Here is a 26,547-nt window from a genome sequence, read left to right as displayed (position 1 = left end):
GAAGAAGGACACTAAACTATTTAAACTCCTAAATGCCACAAGGGACCACAACAGTGCTTCCCTTAACTCACCTAACAATATTGTTAATCTATCCAGCTATACTCTTAGCCCAGCAGAAAAGTCTGTCCTATCTCGGGGTCTCTCCTTCTGCCCCTCCACCCCCATAAACATGATACAGTTCTGCGGTGACCTAGAATCCTACTTTCGACATCTCCGACTCAAGGAATATTTCCAACACACCACTGAAAAGCACACTAACACACAGGAAGCTTCCTACCAACACTACAAAAAGAAGGATTCTGCGTGGATTCCTCCTGAAGATCGAAACAACAGACTGGACTTCTACATAGAGTGCTTCCATCGATGTGCACGAGCTGAAATTGTGGAAAGCAGCATCACTTGCCCCATAACCTCAGCCGTGCAGAACACAATGCCATCCACAGCCTCAGAAACAACTCTGACATCACAATCAAAAAGGCTGACAAAGGAGATGCTGTCGTCATCATGAATAGGTCAGAATATGAACAAGAGGCTGCTAGGCAGCTCTCCAACACCACTTTCTACAAGCCATCACCCTCCGATCCCACTGAGGGTTACCAAAAGAAACTACAGCATTTGCTCAAGAAACTCCTTGAAAAAGCACAAGAACAAATCCGCACAGACACACCCCTGGAACCCCGACATGGGGCATTCTATCTGCTACCCAAGATCCATAAACCTGGAAATCCTGGACGCCTCATCATCTCAGGCATTGGCACCCTGACAGCAGGATTGTCTGGCTATGTAGACTCCCTCCTCAGGCCCTACACTACCAGCACTCCCAGCTATCTTCGAGACACCACTGACTTCCTGAGGAAACTACAATCCTTTGATGATCTTCCCAGGGCCGCCGGGGGGGGGGGGGGGGAGTGGGGCAATTTGCCCCAGGCCCAGGGCCCCACAGGGGCCCCCACGAGAGTTTTTGGCAGCACTTCGGCAGCGGGGGGGCCTTCAGTGCCGCCGAACACACCACATCCGAAGACCCGGAGCGGAAGGACCCCTGCTGCTGAAGACCCCAGGCCCCCTGAATCCCCTGGGCAGCCCTGGATCTTCCAGAAAACACCATCCTAGCCACTGTGGATGTAGAAGCCTTCTACACCAACATTCCACACAAAGACGGACTACAAGCCGTCAGGAACAATATCCCCGATAATGTCACAGCAAACCTGGTGGCTGAACTTTGTGACTTTGTCCTCACCCATAACTATTTCACATTTGGGGACAATTTATACCTTCAAGTCAGTGGGACTGCTATGGGTACCCGCATGGCCCCTCAATATGCCAGGGACAATGCCAGAGTAAGTAGCGTGAATGGCTCTCACCCACTCTCCTGGGAAGCACCGAGTCTGAACAGGTCAGTGAGACTGAGGGTATATCTCTATGCTACAAAGGCACGGCTGTAGCACTGCAGCTATGCCACTGTAGTGCTGTACTGTGGACACTTGCTACGTCGACAGGAGGGGTTTTTCTATCACTGCAGTAAACCTACGCCCTCAAGAGGCAGTAGCTAGGTTGACAGAAGAATTCTTCCATCTGCGTCTAAAACGGGGATTAGGTTGACCCAACTACATCACACACGGCACGACATTTTTCACAGCTCTGAGTGATGTAGCTAGGTAGACCTAAGTTTTAGGTGTCGACCTGGCCTGAGAGACTCAGACAGGGAGTCAACCATGTGATGCCATATGGAATATGGGTGACCATTTATAATATTATGGATACCAATATTACAAAATTGCAATGAGTCATATGCCAAAATATGCCATGTAAGGTATCAGTGGAAAAGTTATGATTTGCTAAATATAAGCATATTTATTATGTGTATCGTCTTTGTATCATGAGTTATAAATCATAGAATCATAGAAGAGACCACTGGAGGTCATCTAGTCCAAGCCCCTGCTCAAAGCAGGACTAACCCCAACTAAATGTGTGCACTATATCTGCATCTCAAGCCTGTGCTGGGTTTCTGGGTTTCAGCACTATCCAGCCTGCTTACTGGCCCATCAAGGGCAATCAGTTGTACAAAGAACCCATTAAGAGAAGCCAGAGGCTACGCCTACGAGTCAGTTGGACATGTAGAGACATGCCTTGTGGCCAGCGGACTCCAAGTGCTTTTCCATGCCCATGTGCTGTGAGCTTGTGTTTGGGACAGAGGATGTACACGCCACATACCAAAGGATATAAAAAGGCAGCTACATCATCTCCATTTTGTCTTCAATCCTGCTTCCCACCTCAGAAGTAACTTCTCTACAAACTGAAGCTTTGAACAAAGGACTGACAGAACCATCCAAGCATTGGATGTGTTCCAAAGGGACTTTACAAGCCAGCAAACTCACCAGTGTTGCTAAGAACCTGATATATGGACTCTGAAGTCACATGTATGTATCTTATTGCTTTGACCATTTAACAGCTCTCTTTTCATTCTTTTCTTTGCTTTTATAATAAACCCTTAGTTTTAGATACTAAAGGATTGGCTGGCAGTGTGGTATTTTGGGTAAGATCCAAACTAGTATTGATCTGGTAATGTGGCTGGCCCTTTGGGGATCAGAAGAACATTTTGTACAGTGAATAGAGTTTTAAATAACTTCTCACTTTACTAGACCTAGGTGCTGATTGGGAGCCAGAGACTGGAATGCAATAAAGAGAGCTGTGTGATTTCTTCTGATAACCAGTGTGGGGGATCAGGAGCACAGTTGGTGACTGGTTGGTGAACTACAGTGTTAACCACCAGTTTTGGGAGAATCTGCTCTCTTTTTTGCAGCCTGCCCACACCTTGGCATTTTCAGTGTGGGCTACCCTACACACCTTGGGTCACAACCCAGACCTACAGGAGGATCTGGGAATGCAAGAGATTATGAATTACTTTTGTTCTCCTCCTGGAACAAATCCTGTCTAATTTAGATGCTAGCGCAGCATAAGGTTAAATGAAAGGAACTACGTCTGTTATTTTTTACTTTCAAATCCCTTTTTTCTAAAATGCTTAGTTCCAACTGCTAAATAAAAATACTGTCTTTTTCAGAAGGCCATTGCTCACTATATCACTGATCACATATTTCTGAAGGGAGGAAATGCAAGTACCCGAAACCCAGTCAGACCCGCAGGGCAATAAGCGATTGGTATACACAGGGCAGTGTACCTGTGATGGGGTGTTCACCCCACACAGGATTGGAAGGGGTTACGGTCTATTAACTGTAAGGCTGCACCTGGAATGAGAGCCAGGGAGCAGGGTATTGATAGGAAGCAGGTTCAGCTGTGCAGGTACAGGCAGGGACTACAAAGACAGGAAACTGGACTGGGAAAGAGCAGTCACTCCCTGGGAAGAGGGAGGAGGGTTTGGAGCTAGTACTCCTAGAGAAAGGGGGGGAACCAGGAGTGGTAGGAAGCCATCCAGGGAAGGAGCAGTGAGGGCTGGGAGGGTAATGCACAGAACTGCTAGGCTGAGGGTCCCTGGACTGGAACCTGGAGTAGAGGGTGGGCCTGGCTTCCCCTACCAGCCACTGAAGGAGTGGCACCTGAGGCAGTGAATGGGAAGACTACCTAGGACTGCTGAAGGAAAGACTTTTATATATCCCAGAAGGAGGGACACTGAGTGACCTAGCTGAAGAGGACACTGGGATGAGAGAGAGAGACGGTGTGACAGCATGCGACCATGGGAAGGTGCACCCCATCACAGTACCTGAGTCCCCGCCCAAAAGTAGAAGATTCACAAAATTCCACCGTGAGAGAGGTGAGGACAAGAGGCCAAACACTCAGAGAGACCAGAAAGAGGGCAGAGACACAGCTAGCCATCTAACCACAATGGTCACACAACCATTTAACAGTAGAGCCTCAAACACAACTGAAGATTTCCTGGGCATCATCCTACCTCTGACATATCTCTCATTTCAGTCCCACGGTTAACTATGTCCCCTCACTTCTGTTGTTAAAAACGATTTACATCAGAAATAAAGAATCAAGGATCAGAGAGATCATATAGAAACCATCACTCATGCTAACGGGATGAATCCTACAACATTAGAAGTGTCCTGCACGGCTAATGGTTTGTGCTCCTCATTTTGGATCTTTGTCGCACACTGCATCCTAGGTTGGGCCTTAGCAGGTTGAGAATAGGCTGCTCGAGTGGTTGGGGCACTAGCCTGTGACTTGAGAGACCTGGATTTGATTTCCTGCTCTGCCACATACTTCTGTGTGACCTTGGGCAGATCACTTAGCCATTCTGGGCCTCAATTCCCCATCTGTGAAATGGGGCGTATTGCATTGCCCTAACCTCACAGTAATGTTGTGAGGATACATATGATAAAGAATGAAGTGCTCAAACACAATGGTAATGGGGACCATTTAAGTATCTACGATTGATGGAAAGCTATGGCTTTCATTCCTGTCTGAACAGGGAGACAATATTGTCTCACTGCTGTTTTAAAGAATCTGCTGGCTCCTGAAGCTACCATCTTCCACTAGAAACTAAGGAAAAATGACTGAAGAATAATTCTAAGGCATCTAGTGAGTTTGTTCAAATTAGAAATTCAGGGGATGTGATTTCAAAGCAGAAAAAAAAACAAACCCAAAAGCAAAGCTGCTGCATTTCTCACAGCATAGATTGAAAGTTCCTATGAATTCTATGGACCAAAGTCATCCCTGGCAAAACTGTGCCCAACACTGTGTGTGAAATCATTGAAGCTATGCCTGTTTGCTCTAGAGCTGAACTGGACTGTTAGTCGGGCACTACCATATATACAGAAGCATCAAAAAACATCTGTCAAATGCCTGACTTTATTCCATGTTCATTTCTTTAAACTAGGGTGGCAAGCACAGGAAAATGTACTGCAGAGAACAACCCTGCCCTGCTAGGGAGAAGAATGGACCAAGAGCCCCCAACACTTCTTTCCTATCTATCTGTATTCATATATGATGCACATTTCTTTTCAAGAAACTTTCACATCAAACCACACTTCCAGGCACATCCACTGAAGAAAGACTAAGTTTAAACTCCAGGCTTTAATTAAACATCAGCAAACCTAAAATGAGAATCTTGCTGTTCTGTAATTCCAGGTTGGGTTAGACTGATAGTAACTGTTCCAGACTGGACGCCAACAGGCACCATAATTAGTCTTCCAGAAATACTGTTTGCCTCCCCACCCCATTTAACTTGGATTCTGACTAGGAGTTAAAGAGAGAGAGAGGCATGTTTCCACTTTGGAAATTACAGCCTTTGCCCCAAACAAATGTTGTTGTTATTTAGATACAATCATCTCTACTCTTTGATGGAAATTGTTCAGTGGTTTAAATTGGACATGCTCCAGAGGTGGCTTTTTGTAGCCGAGACACCCACAGAGGTGGTGGTGGAGGGGTGCAGTCATCACAAATGTTAACTAGAATGAAAACAGTCAGGCAAATATTATTTCTGGCATGGCCATGGGCTTCTCCAGAAAGGAGGGCTCTAGAAGGCAATAACCTTCATGACCCCTAGTGAAGGCCCCACCCCACCCCACCCATGAGTACCAACAAGGCATAGAGGAGCCAGTGTAGCAAGATGGTGGCCGCCGAAGTGAAACCTAGCAGCGAGATGGTGGTTTGGCTGCAGGTGGGAGCATGAGGCACAGTGCAAGAGGAGGGGCTGAACTGAGCTAAATTTGGGGGTCAGCCCAAGCGGTGAGGAAAGTCTCAAATGAAGTAGCAAACCAGTAAAGTGCCTGAAACCACTATGGCTTATTGATAAAAGCAGCCAAGTCAGCAGGCTGTAAATTGGCCATTCAGCACTCTCACTTTGACCAAGGCACGAGCGGAGGTGGGGCGGGGGGGAGTTTTGGGAGCCACAGAGAGGGCAGCTTGACCCCGCGTCCTTCCTGATAAGCATTGTGTTGAAGTTGCTGATACATGCATCTTAGAAGAGCAGGATGTGCCCCAGGAATGTCTATTGAGGCCTCAAGGCTGCAAACTCTGGAAAAACCCACACCTGGTTAATCGATAATCAGAAAGAACCTCTCGCTTGACCATTGAAACTGCTTACTTAACAAGTTTGCTTTAAGGGACATGTCATTCTATTACTAATGTATAAATAAGGGGGAAAAGTTTGAGGTAGTTGGACTCCTCAGGACTGGACTCTCCCTCTGGGTGCATCTTGTGTTCCCCAGCGGCGCTGCCGCTGTGCCACTCGAGAGCCACACTCAGCTTTGATAATTATCAAGGGTTGGGGGTGTTTTACTAACCTGTTACAGACGTGTGTATAAGTGCTCGAGACTAAGCACGCCCTGATCACTAGCTGGGCTCAGGAAGAAATTCTGGTGATCCCGTATTACATGATACAGTACAGTAAATTCCCTCTCCCTATGCTATGATATTCTACAATATTGCAGTTAGGTGCAGCTTGGGGTTTCCATCTGCCTCTGAAACATCTGGCCTTGGTTGCTGTTGAAGACAGGAAATTTTGTCTGGTCCACTATGGCAATTCCTATAGGTATGTTCCTAATGAAAGCCAAAGGGAGGTAAAGTAGGAGGGGATGGAAAGTCACCGTAAACCAGCGAAGGCATGGGAGAGGAATACATGGTATTAAAAGCTGGAGGAATTTGTACTTAATAGATCCCTATCTACTGTGAAGGTCACAAGAAAATGAATGACCTTAGCAGGATAGGAGTCAGGGAGGTCCCTCATTATCAAGGGCTAACTGGATTAGGGAAGTGCCAGTGGCAAGCACTAAACCCCTAATTAGGCTCAGCAAACACCTCAGCGCCAGAGACAGGCAGATTCAGAGCAATGTCAGAAGAAAGCCAGGCAGGGGTGCTGCACTGTGGCGAGAAGACCAGAACTTTACTTACAGGAAAAATAGTCCCCAGACTGTGAGCACTGGGACAGACTAGCTAACATCCAGGTACAGAGTCCTCCAGCTGAAGATGCTGGGGCCAGCAGCAGAACCTCTGGTATATCCAGAGGTTATGAAGTAGTAGAAAGACCTAGTGAAGGTCCCCCACCCATGAGTGACAACAAGGCACAGAGGAGCTAATGTAGCAAGGTGGTAGCGACAGAGGAGGAAGTACTGACCCAGCCGTGGGTTGGGTCCAGATGGGAGCCCAAGGCACAGTGCGAGAGGAGAGGCTGAACTTAAATAAGGAGGGAGCTAAATTTGAGCTTTGTTGACCCAAAGAGTGAGGCTCCTCCCAAGAGGATGAGCTACATCATTCACTCAACTGGCACTCTGGCAACAATTCTGCATTGTTTGGTCAGTGCTGGTCAAGCCAGTAACTTCAGCCAGACATGCCTGCATAGATCTGAGGGCAGAATCTGGGCCGAAGTGTTGAAAAAACACACAATCTCCTAGAGGCTTTAAGGACCTTGGAGCTGGTGGTAAGCAAAAGCTATTTGGTTGCATCTCACCCTCTTGAAGTATCACGCTTTTCAGCCACAACCGCAGACTGCTATCAGACAAGGGCACGGGATCCCTTGTGATCTGCAAGTCACTAGCTTGCATGCACTGGTCTGCAGCAATAGATGCAAAAATGAGAGAGATGAATGGCAAACTTCCCTGTTCCTGATGACTGTTTTGCCACTCCAAGAATATTTAAGCCTCTCCCTTCTAGAGTAAAATTTTCCAACCAACTCTCACTAGTGGCAGAAAACGACAATAAAACCTCTGTCTGCCACTGTTTTGCCACCAGATAAGAAGTGCTGGCTCCTTTTTATCTCTCCAGAGCTGGTGTTTGTTTCTGAATGGCAACCAGAGTCTGCGCTTGCCACACAATAACAGTGGAACTAGGACGCCGAGTCACCCACAGTTTAAATGCAGTAAGGGTTCGTGGGAAATTCTGTGTCTTACCAAAAGCTTCTGTCATGAGCTTCCGGGGATGCCCTGTCTTCAGTTAAAAGACAACGCCGGTTCCAGTGAGAAATACAGCTTCCATAGACTTAACACCCCAGGTGCTAGTCAAAGCACAACCTAGGGGAGGGAGGGATGTGGCAGGCTGACTAATGCCTAATTCAACTTGACCGTCCTGCTGGTGGTACCGAGGGACCTCTGTGGGGAGAAAAACCTGTCCCCCTCTCCCTGAAAGAGTGTTAGACCACAGCATGCATAAGTGTGTGGAATAACCTATAAAAAGACAAGGGATGGTGCGATATCTGTAAAGTCCATCCAGGTTAGTACGCTTGGCACTCACAAGACAACCAGTAGGTCAGCGCCTCTCAAGAATCCCAGTGCCGATTCAGGCAGGTTGCTTTAACAGCAGGGAGACCCACAGAGCATCCAAAAGGCCAAATGTGGTTCAAATAGTTTAAAAAATGCAGCCCAACAGCGAAGCCTATGGATGCGCAAGGATCTACAGCCCAGTGCATGAAATCCTGGCTCCATTGAAGCCAGGGGGAAAACTCCCATTGACTTCAGCTGGGCCAGGATTTCAGCCAATGACTCACTGGCTTTGCTTCTCTGTTGCATTCCTTTCCCCCTCTCCTTGTCTGTAGTGTGTCGACATAGCGAGCAAGCTCTTCAGGGAGAGGTATTCCTCCCATGCTGGCGTAAATGAGGAGTAATTCCATTAAAGTCAGTGGAACTACACTGATGTAAAATTGGTGCACAAGAGAGGGAAATGCATTACCTTTCTATAAAACATCATAAACACGACAAGCCTTTCATTAATTGCCAAGAAATTCCCAACCTGGAGATCATGGTGAATGAAACAAATCCCTGAAGAATCTAGGAACTAATGGATTTTTTATCTTAAGTCCTCAGTGAGACAATTCTTTGTTGAAAGGACATCAGTGTAAATCAGGAGAAAGTCCATGGAGTCATAGAGATGTAAAGTCAGTGTCAGAGGAGACACAGTGCCCTGTTCATAGTGCAGTTTTACAACCCCGCACACACATACAAATACCCCAACTGAGAAAGACAAGTGCATCTTTGTTGTGGTTAGATAATTGATCACTTTTAAAATGCAAAGGATACTGTTGGAGTTTCTGCCTCTGGCTCATGGAATTGCTCTTGGCTATGATTTTCCTCAGGCCTGCAATCCAGTGGCTGGCATCATCTTCAGAACTGGCAATGAGATCCAGGTTTTTCCGCTGGTCTTTAAAGATGATGGAAAAACAGCGATGCTCAGGGACATCTTTGGCATACTTTTCCATCCCCTCTGTCTGGTGACCGGGCCTCACATCCCGAATATCTTCAATGGAGACTGTGGAAACAAAGGCTCCTGCTATCAATGGGGGGGTTAGCCAGTCTTATCTTTGCTCTGAGGCGGATATTAACAAGTAACTCTTTATTTTTCTTTTCCAATAACTGCTCCCTGCAAGGCCTGAAGGACTTTTCCCCCCACCTCTCGCAAACAGAATGATCAAAAGGAGGAAGCAGCAGTATCAAGAGAGGAGGAAGCTTTCCTTTGTTCTTCACTTTTATCACCATTTTAACAAATAAACAGGACTCATACTGGAAGTAGCAACGTGAGACTAGCAATGTCTACTGTATAGAGCCCCGGACTGACTGTCAGGAGGCCTGGGGTCTAATATGACTCTGCTATTGACTTGATGTGGGATCTTGTCATTAAGGCCAAGATTTTTCAAACAAAACTAATTATTTTGGGTGCACAGCTTGAAATACATTTACAGGGGCTAATTTTCAGAGAGAAGGCGCTCATCACATTCTGAAGATTACTCTTTAGCTGTCTCAAATGGTGCCCAGAAACAAACATGCAAAATCACTAATATGGCCTTTGATACCCCATCTGTCAAATGCTTTGAGGGCTTCAGCTATTTGGAACAGCTAGACTATTCTGATGTGTACATAGAGTTAGGTGCAGTATATTTAACAAATGTTGGGCAAGTGTTACCTCAGTGTATAACAATATCTCAGCCTGCTAATCATATCAGCTTCATCTATTCTTATCACAGAAGAACTGATTAAAAAAAACAACCCTAATAAAAACAGAGGGTCTAATCTTTAATGGGAGCAGGATCAGGGCCAGAACACTGGTCCCTTCTGTTAACACCGTCTGCCTTCTGTTTGAAGGCTATGAAAAGGGCAAGTGTTTTGGCCCAGATTCTCTTCTCACACTGATGTAAATCAAGAGTCAAACTAGTGTTAAACTGGTATAAGGGGGAGGAGAATCAGGCCCACTTTCTTGTTTGTTCAAGATAAAGAGTCAAAACAGTTGGCCAAAACGGGCAATAACAGGCCAAACTACGGGCCTCAGCTACACCCATGCTACTCCAAATCCATCATTGAGGGCAGATTTGATCCCATTTGCTGTAGGGAATCAGGCCACCCAGTTCAAATATAAACCACACAATCTGATCTGTGTGGCATCATCTGGGGGAAATTGGCCCCAGCTGTAGAAGCTAAATCCATGCCAAATAATCAAGGTGGATATTGGAGAAAACCTAAATAAACAGAGACACAGATGCCTGTTCAATATGTGGACAGAAACACACATTATTAAGCAAATCTGTGTAACTTGAGGCCCCAAGCGCTGAGTAGCTTCTCAGTCGGGAGGGAGAGACCTGCAGAGGATGCTGGGTCAGAGGAAAGGACCTAGTTTATCTGTTTTATTTATGCTGGACTCTTTTGGTTTGGAGAAATAAACCCATCCTGAAGAAAGGAGCTGACATTCTGCTGCTATTAGGAGATTTATTTGATACGCTGGCTCGTGAGTTGGCCCACCAGTGAATATGTGGAGGAAATGCCATGGATTAAATCTCGGGCTTCATATGCACTAAGCCTGTGCCCTACCACTTAGCTATGTCCCCAGCCACTCCACCCCATATGAACCAGTGGCTGGACAGCAGTAGAACACAGAACACACTTACTCCTAATGTGTCACTGCAGAAGTTTTAACTGTCGATTCCTAGATGGTTACGACTTTGGAAAGGATGGCTGCTTGTGCAAACAATAAATAAAACTTCAGAAGTTTTTAATCCAATAGGAAATCTAGAACTGATTCTCTGGAACCCATGGTCCAGAACCCATGGTATAGCACAGTGGTCACCAACCGGTCGATCACGATTGACTGGTCGATCGTAGAGAATCGACCAGTCAATCATCACAGAGACCCCCTTGGGACTGTCACCTGACGAGCTGAGATTACCTCTGAGCCCATTTTCTCTGCCAGCTTGGGATTCCAGAACCCTGTCTTGTTGAGCCAGACACGCTAGCCTGCTGCAACCCAGACCCAGGTCTGGTCCACGCCCCCAAAGCTGCAGACTTTAACCAAAAATTGCTCAGCAGGTTACCTATCTCCAGCACCCCGACACCCAGTTCCCAATGGGATCCAAACCGCAAATAAATCTATTTTACGCTGTATAAAGCTTATACAGGGTAAACTCATAAATTGTCCGCCCTCTACTACACTAATAGAGAGATATGCACAGCTGTTTGCTCCCCCAGGTATTAATCACTCTGGGTTTATCAATAAACAAAAGTGATTTTATTAAGTATAAAAAGTAGGATTTAAGTGGTTCCAAGTAATAACAGACAGAACAAAGTAAGTTACTCAGCAGAATAAAACTAAACACGCAAGTCTAAGCCTAATACATTAAGGAACTGATTACAGCCTCTGATCTCACCCTCAGAGATGTTCCAATAAGCTTCTTTCACAAACTAGACTCCTTCCAGTCTGGGCCCAAACCTTTCCCCTGGTACAGTCCTTGTTAGTTCCAGCAGGCATTGCAGATGAAAAGCAGGGCTTTTCTCATGACTGGGACTCCCTTTGTTCTGTTCCACCCCCTTTTATAGCTTTGGCACAAGGCAGGAATCCTTTGTCTTTCTGGGTCCCCACCCCTCCTTCTAAATGGAAAGGCACCAGGTTTAAAATGGATTCCAGTATCACGTGACATGTTCACATGTCCTGTGAGACCCCTAGTCTCCATTCTTCCAGGGCTGGCCCGCATGTACCCCAGAAGGTTTGCAAGTAAACAGAGCCATTTACAATCAATTGTCCTAGTCAATTTTCAGAGTAGCAGCCGTGTTAGTCTGTATTCACAAAAAGAAAAGGAGTACTTGTGGCACCTTGCAGACTAACAAATTTATTTGAGCATAAGCTTTCGTGAGCTACAGCTCACTTCACTGTCCTAGTCAATGTGAGCCATCAAGATTCTAAACCACCATGAATGGCCCACACTTTGCACAATTACAATAGGACCTCAGAGTAATATTTCATATTCCTAGTTTCAGATACAAGAATGATACATTCATAGAAATAGGATGAACACACTCAGTAGATTATAAGCTTTGTGATGATACCTTACAAGGCACCTTTTGCATAAAGCATATTCCAGTTACATCATATTCACACTTATAAACATATTTTTATAAAGCATATGTAGTGCAATGTCACACCATGGTCTAGCACAGTGGTCACCAACCGGTTGATCGTAATCGACTGGTCAATCCTAGAGGATCTCCCAGTCAATGGCAATCTCTGGTGGTGTAGCGGGGCTGCTGCTAAGGCAGGCTCCCTGCCTGCCCCGGCCCCACGCCGCTCCTAGAAGTGGCCAGCGTGGTCTCATAGCCCTGGGAGGGGCAGGGGGTCTCCCTCTGCACGCTGCTTCTTCCTGCAAGCACCACCCCCACAGCTCCCATTGGCCAGGAATAGGGAGCTGTAGCCAATGGGAGCTGTGGGGGTGGTGTTTGCAGAAAGGGGCAGCACGTGGAGCCACATGCCCCCTACCCCCCCCAGGGGCTGCAGGGGCACGTTGGCCCCTTCTGGGAGCAGTGTGGGGCTGGGGTAGGCAGGGAGCCTGCCTTAGCAGCAGCCACGTTAGCTGCACCCCAACCCCTAGTCCTGAGCCCCTTCCTGGAGCCAGCACCCCATACCCACTCCTACACCCGGAACCCCCTCCTGCACCCCAAGCCCCAGCCCTGAGCCCCCTTCCAGAGCCAGCACCCTGTACCCCCTCCTACACCCTGCCCCAGCCCTGACCCCCCATCCCAGAGCCAGCACACCACAACCCCCCGCACCCCAACACTCTGCCCCAGCCCGGAGCACCCTCCTGCACCCAAACTCCCTCCGAGACCTTGCACCCCTCACCCCTTCCTGCACTCCAATCCCCTGCCCCAGGCTCAGCCCAGAACCCCACGAACCCCAGCCCAGTGACAGTGAGTGAGGGTCGGGGAGAGCAAGCAACGGAGAAAGGGGGGAATGGAGTGAGTGGGGTAGGGCTTTGGGGAAGGGGTGGGGTAGATCCTGGGTTGCCCTTAAATTCAAAAAGGGATCTTGGGCGTAAAAGGTTGGAGACCACTGGTCTAACAAGATGAGTCCATTGGGGAAGGACACAGGTGAAGGACTTAAAAACTGTCCCTGAAAAGACTCTATGGTACACTGCAAGGGCTACTGCTGAGACAAGGGGGATTGGGTAGAGAGAGCTGTTATGGTTAGAGAAGGTAAGTGGGAGGCTGGAGACAGCATATAAACTGATTACTCCTGAAGGAATTCTGCACCACTGTGCGTGCACAGAATGTATGTCCCACACAGATTTTTTTGCTTCCATGCAGAAAAATGATTTTCTGACAGCAAAGCTAAGGGAAGCTGCAAGAGCAGTCACACGCCCCGCCCTAGCAGCGCGGGTCTGTCATTTTGGGTGCCCGGAGCTGTCAGCAGAGAAGTAAATCACTGCCGGGGGGGAGGCTGGAGACGCTGCAGCTGGTCCAGGCCAGACCCATCTCCTGTCCGCCCAACCCCCCATACAAGCCTCACTCCCCGCACCCAGAACCCCACAACGAACCCTCAGACCTGAACCCCCAACCCACCAAGCCCCTCCCCCCACACCTGGCCCTCCCCAGCCCCACCCCGGCCATTGGCTCCTACCAGGGCTGGCCCGCACGTACCCCGGAAGGTTTGCAAGTAATAACAGAACCACAGCGGGCTCAGCTGCTAGTTCCGGCTGGGCTGGGGTGGGGAAGAAGCACTCTTCCCCTACATTGAGCATCCACCTCCAGAAACCTACCCCGGCTCCGCACTCGCCCACACTTCCTGCCCCCATTGGTCCTCAGCCACGGGACGAGGGGTCACTGTACGGGAAGCTGCTCCTCTGTCTGCCCAACCCCTGGGCATCTGTATCCCCCCATACTCAGATCCCCACACCGAGCCCCAACTTCCCTGCCTCTGGACCTCCACCCCTGCACCCAGACCACCCTCTGCTGAGTCCCTCCCCCTTGCATCTGGACCCTCAGAGACCACCACCCACTGAGTTCTCCATACTAGAACCCCTATACTGATGAGCACCACCCCCATGCACCTGGACCACCCCACAAGCCCCGCCCCACACCCAGACCCCAACCCCACTGAGCCCCAACCAGCTGCAGTCAGACCCCCACCAAGCCCCACTTCCCCAGCACCCAGATCCCCCCTGCCGAGCCCAATCATCCCCCATCCGGACCCCTCTGCTGAGCCCCAACCACCTTCAACTGGACCCCCCTGCAGAGTCCATTGCCCCTGCACCTGGAACCCACCCCAGTGAGCCTCTGTGCATCCACATCCCCCCGCACCCAGACCCTCCACGCACTGAGCTGTCCACATCCAGATTCCCCACCCAGAACCCTCTCACCCCACACCTGGATCCCCCCACACTAAGCCCCTCCACACTTGGATCCTGCCGGGCTGTGCCTGCCTGCGCACACCTGATACACCTGGTGTGGCGCTGCTAACCCTGGTGAGTTGCTTCACCGGCTACTCCTGAGGGAATTCTGTACCAAAAAAATAACATTCTGTACATAATGTTTTAAAATTTTGCAAAAATCTGCAAACTTTATTTGTCAATAAATAAATGTGGAGGCTCCAGCATGGCAGTGGGGAGCACAGGCAACTGGCTGCACAGAGGTGGGAGATCATTCTGCAGCCCCCCCATCCCCAGCCACCCCCTCCCCAGACACAGGCCTCTGAGGCAGGCCCAGCACTTGCCCTGTGTCAGGGTTGGGCGCAGCCTCACTGCTGAGTCCATGTTCCGGGAGGGGGGGTGGGGTCAAAAGAGTTGCTCTGGTTAGAGAAGGTAAGTGGGAGACTGGGGACAGGATACTGGTCAGCATATAAACTCATTACTCCTGAAGGAATTCTGCACCACTTTTGAGTGCACAGAATTCATGTCCCGAGCAGATTTCTTTGCTTCCATGCAGAAAAATGACTTTCTGACAGTGAAGCTAAGGGAAGCTGCAAGAGCAGCCACATGCCCCTCCCCAGCAGCACGGGCCCGTTGTTTTGGGCGCCCGGAGCAGCCAGCAGAGATCTCCCACCTCTGTGTAGCCAGTCACCTGTTCTCCCCACTGCCACGCTGGAGCTTCCACATTTATTTACTGACATATAACATTTGCAGAATTTTACTATATAGTGCGCAGAATTTTTAAGTTTTTGGTGCAGAATTCCCTCAGGAGTAACTAATTAAGCAAGAGCTCAAGAGAGCTTGGGAGTGTGGAGATTTTTAAAAGACATTTATTGGGTGGATGGGGATTTTTTAAAAAGCTTTATACAGCTCAAAGAATGCATTCATCTCTAAAGACAAGAGCTGAAGCAAAGCAACTGGGCTGGTCTATTTCCAAACATTATCTCTTTGCTTCCATTGGAAAATCTGGGATCAGGCCTAGTGCAAAAACATTATCTGCTGCCACAGAATAGGGAGGCTACTGTACATGAACAGCTAAGGCTGAGCCCCAAACTAAGCAAACACTGTATAGCAGGGACACACAGATCAGCTGACAGTGAAAAGGAATCAGAAACAAAGACTTTTATAGCAGAGGAACAAAAATGGGACAAATTTAGCAAACAGATCGACCCAATGAAAGTTCATGGAGCTGCATGGGTGTAACTGAGAACAGAACAGAAAGTTTATCACTGCTTCCTGCTTTGCCTGGATGTTAATATCTGCTAAGGAGTTGATTTGTATATAGGCAAATGCCTGCAGCAAAACACAGGGAGACTTGTATAGTTCTGGCCCCGGGCAGTGCCGGGTTTACAATGGCGCCATGGAGCTGGGCCCATGCTCAGAAGGGACCCCGGCCTGCTCTGCTTGCACTGTGCTCTGAGACCCCACCAGCCTGCAGGCTCCCACCCTACCTCCCCCCTACCCCTTGCTCCTCTCGACCTACCTGCTGGCCAGCCGAGGGCTCCTCTTCACCCCTTGGCCCCACCCGCCGGCTCCTCCCTGCCCTCTGGCCAGACTCCAGTGCACCTCCGACTCTGGGCAGTCTCTGCTTCCCATCATCTGTGGGGCCCCCCTGTCTCCCCGGAGCTGAGCTGCCTGGGACTGGTGCAGAAGCCTGGCAAGTCTCAGCCAGTTGTGGTGGGGAGGGAGTTTGGGGGGCTTGGCTGGGCCCCTCCAGGCAAGTGGGTCCTGAGGGAGCCCATCCGGGACAGGCCCTGGCCTGGCTGATCACACCACTCCCGAGGGGCCGGAGCGATTCCCCACCCCGGGACCAACCCTGGCTGCAGCTGGCAGCACAGCCCGGCAGACACAGTCGCCTCGCAGAGGGCCAGTGAGTGCAGCCAGGAGGCAGGGCGTGATTGAGTGGGTCTCTGGAGGGTCGGGGGGTGGTGCTGGGCTGCGAGGAGGCGGGAAAGATCTGTGTGTATTGGGGCACTAGGGAGTGGAGGTTCTGAGTGGGGCACTGGGCAGTTGTGGTGGGGCTGTGGGCAGGGGGGCGCTGGGCAGGGGTGGTGTTGGCCAGGGCACTGTGCATTTGTGGCAGGATCTGAGGTGTGTGTGATGGGCATAGTGGGTCTTGGGGGGGGGGGGCTCTGGTCTTAGGGAATCGGGGGAGGGGTGGGGGTTTCCAGTGTTGGGCAGGGGGGAATATGTGGCACGGCACGGCCTGCCCCTGAGGGGAAGGGGCATGCTGGCAGCACAGGGCCAGGCAGGCCACTGTGCGTCTGGCAACTGCCGGTTTGTAAACAGTCACCTCCCACTGGGCTTGGCGGAGCAGGGCTGCCCCTCCCACACCACGTCCCTGTCCAGCCCCTCGCTCCTGAGACCGACTCCACCGCGCCAGTCTCCACTGCCCCCACGGGGGCCCACAAATATGTTTGGAGCCAGGCCCACAAAAGGTTAATCCGGTCCTGGCCCCGGGACATCAGTTCAAACAGATAATCTGCCTTAAATGTACACCCTACCTTTCTACAGATTAACGTTCATGTGTAGACAAGCCCTTAGTCTTCAAACATCCCTGTGCACCAGGCTTTATTATCCCTTCTTTTCAGGTGGCTAACCTAAGGAACAGAAAAGTTAAGTGATTCGGTACAATCACACGACACATTAGTGTGAGGGTTGGAAATGGAAACCAGGAGTCACCTGCTGTAGCTGCCAGACACCATTCCTCTCCCTATTAATTAGCTGACAGTACTATGTGGTACTCAGTGACATTGAGTTATTCTCACACACTGTAATTGACTCAATGAATCAGATCTGTTTACTGCCAGAAAATGTAAATGAGAGGTTTAGCCACATGCTAATAGCTAGCCGCCATATTTGCATACAGAACTGTCTGTCAAGGTAGAGCTCACAGTTCTCTATCCAGCTGCCTTTCAGTTTAAACTCTGCAAGATCTGTCTGGCAGACTGTCAAGAGCAGACAACAGACACTATCCAACCACAAAGCCACAGCATCAGCTAGGACATCTGCAGTGAGAGAGCCTCCATATCACAATAAACACAATGTGCTGGGCACAACAAGCATCAACATTATTTTGTTTGTTTAACAGGGTAACATAGTTTCTTTCAGCTGCACTACAGGTGATTAACAATTAAGGGCTAAAAGCTAAAATGATTATGACTTCTGTACCAATTCAGTCTAGAATTCAACAAATCTCCCTTCACAGGGAAGGTCCAGGGTTGTAAAACGCTGCTCCTCATTGTGGGATCATCTAAGATATACACACGTTTTACAAGAATCTGGTGCATAAATTTTAAGCATATTATAAGATTCCCTCTATAATCCATTCATCTAGATTTTTATGTCATACTCAACACCATGGTATGAAGAACTGTTTAGACTGCCTTTAGAATATCTTAGATCTAGTTTGAGGCTCACACCCACTTACCACTACTGCCCCTTACACATAACCTCTGAATTTGGCCCTAAAACATGACATGTGGGGCCTGTCACAATCCACGCAGAACATGTGCTGTGGAGAATAGGGATATCTTGCAGACCGCCCAGCAGGCAAATAGCCCGAGATACGCAACAGGCTGGTTTAAAGTGCAAAGCTGGGCAGGTCCGCATTTGATAAAACTTAAGAGACTTTGATAAACACTCATTATCAAGTTTCAGAGTAACAGCCGTGTTAGTCTGTATTCGCAAAAAGAAAAGGAGTACTTGTGGCACCTTAGAGACTAACCAATTTATTTGAGCATGAGCTTTCATGAGCTACAGCTCACTTCATCGGATGCATACCGTGGAAACTGCAGCAGACATTATATACACACAGAGATCATGAAACAATACCTCCTCCCACCCCACTGTCCTGCTGGTAATAACTTATCTAAAGTGATCATCAAGTTGGGCCATTTCCAGCACAAATCCAGGTTTTCTCACCCTCCACCCCGCCACGGTATGCATCCGATGAAGTGAGTTGTAGCTCACGAAAGCTCATGCTCAAATAAATTGGTTAGTCTCTAAGGTGCCACAAGTACTCCTACTCATTATCAACAGACTTATTAGTCAGGTGGTTTTGTTTTCACAGTGACTTGAGCCTTGCATAATATATTCCCATCAGCACATATTTTCAGAGACAAAGACATCCGGCTGTGGAGCCAAAATTCCTGAAAAACTGTACAGCCAATCAGGGGGGAGAAGTGGTCATTTCAATGGACTGGTTGTTGGGTGTATAGTTTTGCCATGTCACCCCTCTCTTTGCATCTCTCCACTGGCTCCCTCTTATCGATCACAGTAAGCATGAGCTACTTCTCTTCATTTTTAAGGCCCTTCACAGCCTAACCCCACCCTACCTCTCAGCTCTTATTCAGTACTGAAAGGTCAACTACTGCCTCTGAATCCCTCATGCCAGCTTCCATCACCCACTTGTTAAATGTTCAATCAAGCACCTTGGTGCTTTCTCCTCTGCTGCCCAACATGCTTGAGAGGAGCTTCCTGTAAACATCTGTAAAACGAATGCATGATCCTCTTTCAAAACCCTCCTTTAAGCTCTTCTTTTCTGTAAACCCTACAAAGATCTTGACAACAGTTAGGCTGCTAGTATTCCGAGTCCACTGTGCATCATGCTGACCAATATTATCTCACTGTTTCCTTGTCCTCTCTCCTCTGTCTGTAGCTATCTGTTTGTTGTCTCTTGTCTTATACAGTACTTGCGTTGTAAGCTCTTTTTGTTCTGTTTGTGTACAGTGCCTAGCACAGTAGAGTCCCAGTACATGACTGGGGCTAATAGGTGCTAGAATAATAGAAATAATAAATAATAGTAATTAATAATTATGTTGACTTCATTGTCCTAAGCATTTCATTCATTGACTGGCAAAGAGTAAGCTTGGCACCATATCACACCCTTTCCTTTCTTTCTACAGTAAATTTAGCTGGGTTGATGCATCGGAGATTCAAACGTTGCATCCACTCACTTGGTAAAATCAGAAACCCTGATTTGTAACCCTTTTAACTTTACACAAGCATTTTAAAGGAAATGCCTAAACCCCCATAATAACTCAGTCATGAATGGCTTTCTGATAAACACTTTCTCTAAGGTGCCACAAGTCCTCCTTTTCTTTTTACTGATCATTCAGTCCATCAATGGAACAGGTTTTGCACTAATCATGCACTGTGCCCAAACTATATAAAAAAACATCCTTTATACAGCTGGAAGTTGAAGTCAGCAAAGTTGAGTTGGAAATGAGGCATTTTTTAAACAATGGGGATAATTAGCTGTTAGAACAGATTCCCCAGGGATATGGTTGATTCTCCATCCTTTGGAATCTTTAAATCAGGACGGGATGTTCTTCTGAAGCATACACTCTATTTTAACCACAAGTTATTGAGCTAGATGTAGAAATCATCGGGTGAAATTCTTTGGCCTGTGCTATGCAGGAGGTCAGGCTAGTTCAGGGGTTCTCAAACTGGGGGTCGGGACCCCTCAGGGGGTTGTGAGGTTATTACATGGGGAGTTGGGAGCTGTCAGCCTCCACCCAAAACCCCGCTTTGCCTCCAGCATTTATAATAGTGTTAAATATATAAAAAAGTGTTTTTCATTTATAAGGGGGGGTCGCACTCAGAGGCTTGCTATTTGAAAGGGGTCACCAGTACAAAAGTTTGAGACTCACTGGGCTAGCTGATTATAATGGTCCCTTCTGGTCTTAAAATCTATCACTTCTAATGGCTGGTATAAACTGACCTCACAGGAACTATCCTGATTTACACCAGCTAAGAATCTGGTTCTTTGTGTGTTACTCCCATTGGAATTAATGGCAACTGTAGAGACTCAGGAACTTTGAAAATTAGGACACTTATATTTAGGTGCCTAAACATGGGCAGCCACATTTTCACCAAATTTTGGGCTAAATCTTCTGCAAACCTGTTGCCGGCACCCAGTGCCGAGAGGCTGAACAACAGCTTGAGTTGGTTCGTTACCCAGTGTGCTGCACCCAATAATCACAACGGGGTGGAGAAGCAGAAAAGTTTATTTGCAGCTGCAAAAAGGTACAGGGAGAATAAAATCTCAAATCCTGCACACCAGAGCAGGAAGTTACACAGGCTTTTATACATCCTTTTTTCCAGCATACTTATCCAATAGCAAGCTGCTCCAAGTATCCATATAGCCAGCCAATCCAGTTCCCAGCTAGTTCCCTGATTCTCTGTATCATTTGTTAAACTATACATAAAGCTGCTTTATTCAGCATTGTTCTTCCATATCTCCCCTGTTTGGCCTTGCTTAGTTTCAGGCAGTCTGACTCTGCAACATACTGTTGCAGATTCTCAGCATAACTGCTGTGTGTGCCTCCAGGCGGGGGGGCCAAGGACACTTGGGCCTAGCACACAGAGCTGCTGCGAGTGCCTCCAGGCAGGACGGGGGGGGGGCAAGGACACAGGGGCCTAGTGCGAGGGGGCTTCATCGACACTCGTGGTCTTCCATCCCCTCGAGTTACCTAGTGGCCATGCCCCAGTGTTCCCAACAAACCCATATGGAAAAATCCTGTAGAAATTAACAGGGACTAAACAGAAAACAAGGAAAATAATAGGGCTCTTTAGAATTATTCTGCATACCTATAGAATTTGAAAAGGAATTAGATCTTTTCAGTAGGTTGTAAACCATGCATGGGATTCAGTAGCCAGTCTAAAGAACAGCTCAAACCTTCTACAGGAAAGTTACCATTTTGTATTCAATTCTATAGGGCTTTTCAGTGAGGGTAAGTAGGGATAATAGCTATCTACTACACAAGAGTGTTGAGAGGATTAATGAGTAATACTACTCTGGACTTGTAGAATACCTTCCAACTGAAGACTGCAAAATGCCTTAGAGACCTGAATCCCCACAATACCCCTGTTATTATTCCTATTTTATAGAAGACGGAACTGAGACATGAAGAGGTTAATGCCTTGTCTATACTCAAAGAGTTGCTCTGGTTAAGTAAACTGATTTAAATTTGATCTAGTTAAACTGGCACAAATTCCTATGGTAGATGCACTTAAAATGTTTTAAGCTGTGCTTAAGTCGGTTTAGCCTGTATCAGTAAGTTACTTTTTCAATCCAGTCCATTAAACTGATGTACTAGAGCTGATTGGAAACGGGCTTTTTTTTTCTGTGAAAAATTAAAACGTTTCATCAAAAAAATTGAAAGCTAAAACTGTTAAGCCAAAATTAAAATTTTTCAGTCAATACCCAAACAATTTGATTTGAAAATGCTGTCATGATGGCTCATGGGAGTTATAGTTCATGTGCTCCATGCCCTGGTTTTCTTTTTTGAGCTGGGCTCCCTACCTGGACTACATTTCCCATCTGGCTGAGCCGCTGCAGTGTATCATAGGAGTCCCTGGTCGTGTTGCATCATGGGAGATGTAGTCCAGCTGGGGAATCCAACCCATAGAGGAGAATGGGGGAATAAGGTACCTGAACTGCAACTCCCATGAGGCACTGCAGTGTCATTTTTTGATCAAAATTTTTCAGCCAAAAATTTTTAGTTTTGGGGTGTTCACAAAAAGCCATTTTCCACGAAAAGCAGACACTTTTCATGAAAAATATCATTTACTCAGAAAACAATTTCACTGTCAAGTTTTCGACCAGCCCTGTTTAGACAAGGCCTTACTGAATTAATCTAAACCAAGCTAAGCAGCGACTACACTGGTTTAGGTGAGTCTACCTCAGGGATTTCCACTGGCGTACCTAGATGGATTAAAAATCAATTGTAGTTAAAGAACTGCAACTTTTAGTACGGCCAAGGGCTACGTGATTTGGCCCTAGTTTAATGACAGGACAGAATCAGAGCTAGCAATAGAACGAATATGTCCTGAGGCCTTCACCTGAGGAACACACTACCTCCTCCATTCAGTGCGGTGCGGTCTGTAACGTGCTTTGACGACGGAAAGCGCGAGGTATTGCTCTGACTGGCTATTTGCCAGCTTCCCAAAGCAGACATTTCCTCTTGGCCATCTGTTAATCCAGTCACTTCAATGACCTGTTATCGAGAGGCCAGCATAATCTCTCTCCCTTTTCCATTGAAAGCTGGGAGCCGATGTTTGGGGTTTTTTTGTTCCCAGACAGAAAGCCTTCTCATGAGCAGAAAGCCTGTGGGAGAAGATAAGTGGCAGCAACAACACAGGCTCCACGCTGCCGCTGTAGCTGAATGACAAGTAACACAACACAGAGTACCAGGTCTATAGACCTGACCTCTCTGGAGTGAATAAAGCACACAGGGGACGCCTGGCCGACCTGGCAACTTCCAAAGTGTACAAACAAGAAGCCCCCATGCTATGTGCTGCGTGTGGAGGCCTGGAGCCTACTGGAGTAGTGTGGAGGCCTGGATACACCATATTGGCCCTGCATCTGTGTTCCATCTCTAAGGTATAAACAAGGAGTCCTGCTCTCTCTGTTATATCTAATGCAGGCTGCACATCAAGAGGCCGGACTGTGACAGCCCTGTGGATGGGTGCACTCACAGGGCAGGAAAGGTGCAAAGACCCTTCCTTCTCATCACATTCCCACCCCTGTGCTGGGTTCAAGAGCAGCGACTGCTCCCAGCTAGTGCTCCCAGGACACAAGCCACCCCAATGGGGGAAGGCAATGTGGCTCTACCAATCCAAATCGACCAGTGGATCAGACATGCTGCAAAGGAGTGCAAAGAATGCACTATCCTAAGAAATCATGCAGCAGGCCTGTTCCATCTGTGCACGGCCTGAAGTGCTGAACCATTCCCTACTCCTGCCAGAACCATGTGGCTTCAGACCAACCCAACTGCAGGGCAGTTTACCACTGCGACCATCTGGCCCCAAGTGCAGTGGGCTTGAGACAGCGCAGCAAAAGCTGTGACAAGGCTAGGATGAGCCTGGTGTCAGGGCTCATCAGGGTCACCACAGATCAATGTAGCACAGACCAGTCTAAGACTGGGACGATGATTCAGAGGATGTAAAACCTTATAATGCACCTAAACCTGGAACACTAATTCCTGAGGAAACATCTCTGGTTGAAGAGAAGGACGGCCTTGCAGGACTAAGCTCACACCTAGGGGTTTGACCATCAGGGCAGTCCCCCTGCTTCCGCCACAGGCTTCCTCTGGCACTTGGGCCAAGTCACTCACATTCAGATTTTTTGCAGCCCCACACCTGGCCCTGGGTTTGGAAGGTAGAGGTCAGCTCCTGGATCTCCCACACTCAAAGGGCCCAAAAACTTGGGCTTTATATGAGCAGAGTGAACTCACCCTTTCTAGGTAAATAGCTGAACTCAATGCTGTCACTCCAGCCCAGCGTTTGTTTTTAATTCTGAACAATTACCCACTGCCATCCACTATGCTCGAATGCTGCGTCCAGTTCTGACGCCCACAATTCCAGAAGGATGTTGATAAATTGGAACGGGTTCAGAGAAGAGCCATGAGAATGATTAAAAGATTAGAAAACCTACCTTATAGCAATAGACTCCCTGAGCTCAATCTATTTAGTTTACCAAAGAGAAGGTTAAGGCCTTACTTAAACACATTCTATAAGAATTTACCTGGGAACAAATATTTAATAATGGGCTCTTCCGTCTAGCAGAGAAAGATATAACATGTTCCACTGTCTGGAAGCTGAAGCTAGACAAATTCAGACTGGACATAGGGCCCAACTTTTTAAAGGCAGAGAAACTGATCATTGGAACAACCTATCAAGGGTCAAAGTGGAGTCTCCATCAGCGACAATTTTTAAATCAAGACTGGATGTTTTTCTATAAGATATGGTCTAGAAATTATCTTGGGAAGATTCCATGGCCTGTGTTGTACAGGAGGTCAGATTAGTGGTTCTCAAACTGTGGGTCAGGACGCCAAAGTGGGTCGTGACCCCATTTTAATGGGGTCGCCAGAGCCAGCATTAGACTTGCTGGGACCCAGGGCTGAACCTGAAGCCTTAGCTCCACCTGCACCTGGGGCAATGGGGCTCGGGCTACAGCCCCCTCTCCCTCAACCCAGGGCAGCAGGGCTCAGGCTCTGAGCTCCCCTACCCCAGGGGTCAAGTAGTAATTTTATTGTCAAACGGTGCAATGAAGTTTGAGAACACCTGGACTAGATGATCACAATGGTTCCTTCAGGCCTTGAAATCTATGAATTTATTATGCTTGCTACTAACGAAGAGGAATTTCTGCCAATTCATTATATGAAGGGGGGATGGTGGTAACTAGAAATACAGTCCCATAGGGTCAAGGGTTTTTCTCTCCATTCCAGGAACAGGCTGCAGGGAGCTTTCTAAACTCTCTCTCATTTCTGCCATCCAACATGTACATCTGTTTGCTTTCAAAGCTGTGTATCATACTGAGAAGACACAACTCCCAACTCCCTCTCCCTGCTGCACTGGGGGGCAATGTTTCTGATGCCTGCTGCGGCTCTGCGGCTCGCCCTTGTACAGGGCAGTGCGCAGGAAATCACCAGAGCTCCTTTCCAGTGAGATTTTGTAGTGAACGAGCAGGAGAGGAGTTCTGGAGCCACACCGCCTTCAGGCTGTGAGCCAGCTCTCGTGGGCCTAGCAGCACCAGGCTGGGGCAGTGCCGGGACAAGTCCAAGAGAAACTCAGTGTGCTGCAGGAAGTGGTGCTGGGCTGGGCCAGCACTAAACTGATGCCTCATTATGGTGCTAGGCCTAGGATCAACAGAGGGTAGGGAGACATAAAAGCTGAGATCGTGGCCATTTAGGGCCTGATCCCGCTAGCACTGAAATCAGAGGCAAAATTCAGGGAGAGCAGTGTCAGGCCCCATGAACACTTTAAGAAAAGCATAAGGACTAGTCCCAGAGATCTTCCCAAATCCTGATGTGGATCCAGGGCCCAGATTCTCAAAGGGACTTAGGCGCCTAACTTCCATTGAAATCAATGAGAGTTAGGAGCCTGAATATGTTTGAAGATCTGGGCCCAACTTTCTGAATTCCTGCTGTACCTTGGACTGGATAGGATATTCCCCTTCACTTCTCGTCCTAGATGGCTGCGTACAGTGTTTCAATGTGCTATGAAACATACACTGGTGTCAAAATATCTGAGTAGCAGCTGACTACAGAAGATTAACAACATTCAGGATTTTCACTCCTGCTTCCATCTCTCTCCCATGAGAGCTCTCACTGGTCACATGTCTGTATGAATTTACTAGGCCTCTGTGGCTTTGACTTTTATGATTGCTGTTACAGAAACGAATGAGAGGGTGATTGCAATGTAATCATTCCAGCTTAAAAGCAAAAACAGGTGAACCAGAATGCCTGGCAGAGCAAAAGGGCTTGGGCATTACGGGCCACATTTTCACCCACAATTAGGGCCAGTTTTTCAAAGGCGCTCGGCACTAGTCAGCTCCCATTGCAACACTCATGACCAGGTTTCCAAAAGAGCCAAGCATCCAATGTGCACCCAATGTACTATGCTCCTTGGAACATCTGGTCCTGTAGGCCTCACTGAACCATGCCAGAATCACAAAAATCAATGGGCTTCTGTACTAGCTGGCTCCGCAGGGAGGGCAGATTAGATCCAAGATGAGTTCTGTAAACAGAGACATCAGTCTCCCAGGATGTCAAGCCAGAATCTTTCAAGTGCCCATAATTCACAACTATTTTAAATGTATAATCAGAACATTTAAAATATAAAAGACCATAAGGTCCTTGGTCGATAACAAGTGTTTGGTTTGAAATCCAATATTATTCTTCGTGACCAGGAGGAGCAATTATAACCCACTGATGTGTGTTACAGATCCCCCGCTGTGCCTGACCCACATAGAGGATGTGAGTCTGTTACAGCCCTCAGCTACAGCTTGGCTTTGCAGCTCAAGCTGTCGAGACTCATGTTGTTCACCATTGGTGGCCACCACACAATGGCTTAAAACAAAATTAGTTCTGTGTGACTATACATCCAGTAGCCACTCTAGCAGGAAATCTCTCAAATCAGAAATACGACCT

The 26,547-nt window shown here is 47.8% G+C and overlaps 1 protein-coding gene across 2 annotated transcripts in view; it reads right to left on the bottom strand.

Moving 5' to 3' along the window:
• Positions 1 to 26,547, bottom strand: part of PLCD1 (phospholipase C delta 1) — a 95,730-nt gene that overhangs the window by 44,531 nt on the left and 24,652 nt on the right. For both annotated transcript variants that reach the window (XM_084621197.1, XM_084621196.1), the window contains exon 3: positions 8,970 to 9,198. In XM_084621197.1, coding sequence (XP_084477323.1) covers positions 8,970 to 9,198 — 229 coding nt within the window. The remainder of the gene's footprint in view (positions 1 to 8,969; positions 9,199 to 26,547) is intronic.

This window comes from Lepidochelys olivacea, assembly GCF_965140295.1.
Source record: "Lepidochelys olivacea isolate rLepOli2 genome assembly, chromosome: 2".
NCBI lineage: Eukaryota > Metazoa > Chordata > Testudines > Cheloniidae > Lepidochelys > Lepidochelys olivacea.
This window is presented reverse-complemented; position numbering and strand designations above follow the sequence as displayed.